At 42.1% G+C, this 5,916-nt stretch overlaps 1 protein-coding gene across 1 annotated transcript; it reads right to left on the reverse strand.

Annotated features, from left to right (window-relative positions):
- Nucleotides 1–2,817: 2,817 nt before the first annotated feature.
- LOC127031336 (olfactory receptor 1020-like) lies at nucleotides 2,818–3,762 on the reverse strand. The gene has a single exon (XM_050918084.1). The coding sequence runs from the start codon at nucleotides 3,757–3,759 to the stop codon at nucleotides 2,818–2,820; it is 942 nt and encodes a 313-aa protein (XP_050774041.1). The 5' UTR covers nucleotides 3,760–3,762.
- Nucleotides 3,763–5,916: the final 2,154 nt, after the last annotated feature.

A 5,916-nucleotide genomic window follows, 5' to 3' on the forward strand; every position in this document is an offset into this window, starting at 1 on the left:
AACTCATCTAGATCAGTGTTTCTCAACCTGGGGCTTGCAGTCCTAAAGATGATCATAGGATGGATTTAGAGGAGTCACAAATGCAGGGCTGGCATTAGGAGGTGGGAAGTAGGGCAATTGCCTGGGGCCCCATGCTATAGCTAAGTTACATGCTCCATCTCCAAGAAGGAAGGTTTGGGATTCAGACAAGGTTCACAAGTGAAAAACAGGCTCAAGTATCACACTGAAATGTAAGTACAATATTTCTATTCCAATTGATTTATTTTATAATTATATGGTATAAATGAGAAAGTAAGCAATTTTTCAGTAACAGTTTACTGTGACACTTTTGTACTTTTATGTCTGATTTTGTAAGCAAGTAGATTTTAAGTGAAGTAAAACTGGGGGTATTCAAGACAAATCAGACTCCCGAAAGGGGTCCAGTCATCTGGAAAGGTTGAGAACCCCTGATCTCATCTAACCTCCTGCATACACAATCCTTACATTTGTCTCTTCAGAAGATAGATTGAAATATGCTTTTTAGAAGGATGTCTCATCTTGTTTTAAAACCTCCATACAGTGGCAAGTCCACCACCTCCAATCAGCAGTACATAGACAGTTAAATAGAGAGAACGAGAGAAACAGTCTGAAATTGTAGTGTGAAAGAGAGAGGCCAAATTCTATGAGATGCTGAGCATGTTCAAATCCCAGTGATTTCAGAGTGAGAGACTGCATCTAATTTCAGTGAAAGGTGGGTATGACCTGTGCCAGTCACACATGATGTCTCATGGATTTAATCAGAATGGCTCCACGAGAAAGAACTAATATGGGAGAAGATTTCTAGGACTTTCCCTCATGAGTATACAAGGCATGCTCCATTTCATTTTGCCCTGCACACCATTATCTTGCAATCTCTGAATTCTTTTGGGAAAGGAGCAACTGCACCTACATTCCCCCTCTAAGGTCCAGCAAGGTATCCCAGTTCCCCATCCATTGCCCCTTTTGGGTAGACACCCATCTCTCTCTCACCCTCCTGACCAGGGTGTTTCCTGCTGTGAAGGGACACCAGGGTGCAACCTGGAACTGGGGTGCCACTGAGCCTTCTGTCTCACCAGCCTGGACTCCCTCTTACACTGTGCTGCTGTGACAAGATGCAGACCACCCCTGGTCCTGCACTCACACAAACCTTACACAGCTGCAGTTACATGAAGATTTCTCCCCAGGTCTCCAGACTAGGACCCCAGAGCTGTACTGTCTTGCCAGCTCAAAGGCCTTTCTCTGCATAAATTTATTACCCAGTCCACCCCTCCCTCAAAGTGGACAGGACAATGCACCATTTTTTGTTCCTGAGCAGATTCCCCAAGAACTTTTAGAAAAACACACTGTTTTAGGTTAAAAATATAAACCAAATTTATTAATTATAGAAAGATAGATTTTAAGTGATTATAAGTAACGAGCACAGAGATCAAAGCAGGTTAATTAAGAAAAAACAAAAATACAATCTATGTCTTATAAACTAGACAGGATTTGAATCAAGAGTGTCTCACCTTGTTAGATATCAAAAATAGTCCACCAAGCTTTCTTCTTTCCCACCTGGGATCTCCTTCCCCCGTTCAGTCTTTGTTCCTTAGGTATTTCCAGGTGTTGTGTTTTAGAGGGAGTAAGGCACTGTGATTATGTCACTTCCCATTTTATAGCTTCTTCCACGTAGGGGGGAACTTCTTTGTCCCAAACAAAGCCCCCAGAGCAGTTTCTTCAAAAGTACAAGCACCAAAATGGACTCCAATATTTGCATGATTTAATCACATGTCCTCACAAGCTTCAATGAGTCATGACAGCCATTACCCATATTTTGGCTGAAGTGTCCGCAGGAAAGCTTATCAGGTGAGGCTAAGATTTTCCCGTGGTCCATTGCTTTTGTTGATAGGCCATTCAACTTGAATAGGCCATTCACAATGTGCTAACTAGACTGGATGTAAAGTAGCTTGTGGATGTTACCACAGGAGCAAGAACATTTGAAATACAGGTACAGAGTTAATATTCATAACTTCAGATACAAATATGATACACACCTACAAATAGGATAATCATATTCAGCAAACCATAGCCTTTCCATTGACACCTCACATGACATATTTTTACAAGATGTATCATAATTATTTCATAATCATATCACTATGATGAATATGGGGTGCAGAGTGTCACACCTTGCTGCCTGCCTACACTGTGATATCCCCAGCACAAGACTGTCTGCCTATGCAGGCCTGTTTTGCTTTCTCTTCTGAGATGGGGCACAGTGGAATTACCACAGTTAACTTATCACACAGATCTTTAGAAGCAAACTCATTTGTTTTTAAGGTGAAAGCATTGCAGAAAAAACATTAAACCAATAAAAGGACCTACACTCATGCTAACCAACTTATGAGAGTCCAGCCTACCTACCTCAAGGGTTCTGAGAGGTGATTGGTCATTCCAAATCCAATCATGTTTTCCTTTGATTTCAGGTTCATAACACCTTTTGCTCAGAACAGGAACCCCCATGGATCTGTGAGTCCTTTATCCAGTGCTTTGAAGAGACTGTGAATAGGTAATCAGCCAAACAGGTCCCTTACCAGGCAAATCTTCAAGCAACTTCCTTCTGCATAGGGAAAATGGCTTAATTTTAAAAGTTCACATTGTTTGAAGTTCCTAACATTTCCCAAGATTTACATGAGCCAAGTCTCCTAGAGAAGTCACATACAGTCCCACAACAACACATAAACAATTGCATTTTTATACAATGGAGTTACTCTTAATCCAATAAAGTTTATCCAGGAAACTGCAGGTGGTTGCCCTCTGTCATACAAGCATTTTCTTGATAGCTCTTCTCAGGGCCTCCTTGACCTCTTTGTTTCTCAGGCTATATATGAAGGGATTGGCCATAGGAGTTAGGACAGTATAGAAGACAGAGAACAATTTGTTCAGGGCTCTCATGGTATTGGTTCTTGGTAACAGGTACACAATGATCAGGGTCCCATAGAAAATTGTAACCACCATGAGATGAGAGGAGCAGGTGGAAAAAGCTTTTTGTCTCCCAGTGCTGGAGGGGATTCTCAGAATGGTGATGATGATGCAAATATAGGATGCCAGGGTTAATACAAACGGGAGCAGAGTAAATAAGGATGAGAATATGAATGTCACAAGTTCCATCAAGTGGCTGTCACTACAAGAGAGTTTTATCACCGGGGTGAAGTCACAAAAGAAATGGTCAATTTCACTGGGGCCGCAGAATTTTAATTGTGACATTAAGGATATGATTACAGCAATTGCGACAAAGCCATTAATCCAAGACCCTGCCACTAGGTAGAAGCAGAACCTTCCACTCATATGGCCTGCATAATGCAACGGTTTGCATATTGCTAAATACCGATCATAAGACATTATCGACAAGAGACAACACTCTGAACCCACCAGAGAAGCAAAGAAATAAAACTGTACAATGCAACCACGGAGAGAAATGGTTCTGTCCCTGTTCAGGAGACTGGTCAGCATCCTGGGCAGGATGGTGGAGCTGTAACAGGTCTCCAAGAAGGACAAGGTTGCCAGGAAAAAGTACATGGGGGTGTGAAAGTGTTGATCATTGACAACTAGTATAATGATGAGGATGTTCCCAGCCATGGTCACAATGTAGATCACTAGAAACAGCAGAAAAAGGTGGGTTTCAAGTTCAGGAAGATTCCCAAATCCCAGGAGGATGAATTCTGTGATGGACGTTTGGTTTCCCTGATCTGTGTTCACCATGGGTTTAACTAGACGGAATTGAACAAATATGATATCAGAGTGATACACTTGTCTTCTTGTAGAATGGCACTTAAATTCCATTAATATTTACATACCCATCAGCCTAAAAGTTGAGTTAAGACACCTTTCCTGGATAACATAGGGAGGCCTGCTGTCTCTGTTGGAGTCATCCAATCTCCTCCTTGCAGTAACCTGAAAAGGTCTGTTGATAATTGCAACCACAAACCTTATCATTGAGATCAGACATCTCTAAATCTAGGGACATTTTTCACTGAAAAATGAGCATCTGGGTCAACTGAAATATTTTGTAAATTCGTATCAAATTCACCAAATCGTTTCCGTCAAAAACAGAGAGAAAATCCCAAAATACTGAAATGTTTTGTTCTCACATTTTTGAAAGAAAACCTGAATTTTTCTGTTCAGAACGACTTTTTCTTTTAAATTGCATTTCAATGTTATTCTTAAAAGGTAAAAAGTACCCAAAAACCTCGAAAATAAAACACAAGGTATCATGGCGGGTCAAGCAAAACTTTTTGTGTGACCCAAAATATTTTTTGTTTTGACTTTTCTGGTTGGCCAGCAAACCAACAAATCAGTTGTTCACACACTCTATACAGATCTTACCCACATTTAGGGTTGTGTTACATCCCAATGAAAATGCACCATTGTGGGGGTCAGGAGAGTTGAAGTAAATTCTTGACTCTGTGTGATACTGAGCAATCAGTCCTGCTCTCAGTCCTTCAATTATCTCCTGTGTAAAATGAAGATAATTGTACTGACCCACTTTATGAAGTGTTCTAAGGAGATTGGGACAGTGTCATGCTGTGCATTTAACATCACATAGAGCCAAAGCATTTAAGGGGGCACCAGAGTCTCACCTCCTGTGTAGCACAGGCCATCAACACCACTCAGCACCCACACACCTAAACCCAAAAACCTAGATGGGACCAAAGTATCATTGCCCACAGGAGACAGTGCCTGAGGCCTCCACAATGGCAGAGAAATATTAAGTGTGATACACCCATATAATCCTGACAAGCCACCCACACCCACATGCTGCAGAGGAAGGTGAAATACTTGGAGGAAAAATTCCATCCAGACCCGGACCATATGAGCAAGAACCAAGCAGCCACCTCCAAGGCCCAGCCCTCCCCATCCAGTGTCCCATCTCCAGCCATGGGCATCCCAGTGCTTCAGAAGAAGGAGATTAAAAAATAAAATCAGAACACATTGGTCAGGATATGGGGGAGGGAAGCCCTTCCTGAGCCCTGCAGCTGGCTGGGTAAAACCTTGAAGCATGAGCTTTTAGTAACATAAGACATCAACCAGAGGTGAGCTTCAAGGCTGCTGAGACCTGTGCCTCAGAATCTCAAGCAGCCCTATCACACCATTGTACTCACAAAGCAAGACTGGCTGCAGTGATCCTGGTCATGAAGCTATTTAACATGAGGAAAGATATCACGATTCTGCCTACAGAAATTAGAAAGAAGACACATAAAGGAGAAACAGCTTGTGCAAGGTCACAGAGCAGGTCAGTAGAGACTCAAGATTAGAACCCACATTTTTTGCATCCTGAACCACAGGCCCATCAGTTCTCTTATTATGCTAGAGTTAGACCATGGACAGTTTTCTGCATACACTCAGAAATTAATCTAAACCCACCTTCCATGTCACAACTGGTTATTACCATTATAGAGTTCATCAGCTCCCATGAGATTTGACCCAGGCTCTAACACTCAGGATTATTTCCTTTTCCTCATGGAATATCATGGTTTCAAATTCAAGCCCAGGTATGGGTTTGAATGGTAATGATTGGATAGACGCCCTCCTGCCTCAGCAAGAACTCCTGCCACCTCCAATGTAGCTGGCACAGATTCAGAAGAAGCCCTGAGTGTCCTACATACATCTGCCACACCCTGCTAAGGGTAGGGTCTTAAAAAGCATATAACATTGCTGTACCTCTGTCATCAGACTAGGCATCAGCCTGAGGGCAAAATATTCCATGCATTGGGCATAGGGGATAACATGTCTAGTGATGCCTTCTGATGTCTCTAAATCTGATATAAAATATTAGTTTACCTCTGAGGTGAATATATGGCAAGTTTGAGTCTCTGATATGCCCTCTTTATGAGATGTTCGGGAATCAGGAGGTGGGTC

This window comes from Gopherus flavomarginatus, chromosome 11 (genome assembly GCF_025201925.1).
Source record: "Gopherus flavomarginatus isolate rGopFla2 chromosome 11, rGopFla2.mat.asm, whole genome shotgun sequence".
Lineage (NCBI taxonomy): Eukaryota > Metazoa > Chordata > Testudines > Testudinidae > Gopherus > Gopherus flavomarginatus.

Bases quoted from the DNA above. Each gene is read 5' to 3' on its own strand.
- LOC127031336 (XM_050918084.1), bottom strand. From the start codon at position 3,759: ATGGTGAACACAGATCAGGGAAACCAAACGTCCATCACAGAATTCATC.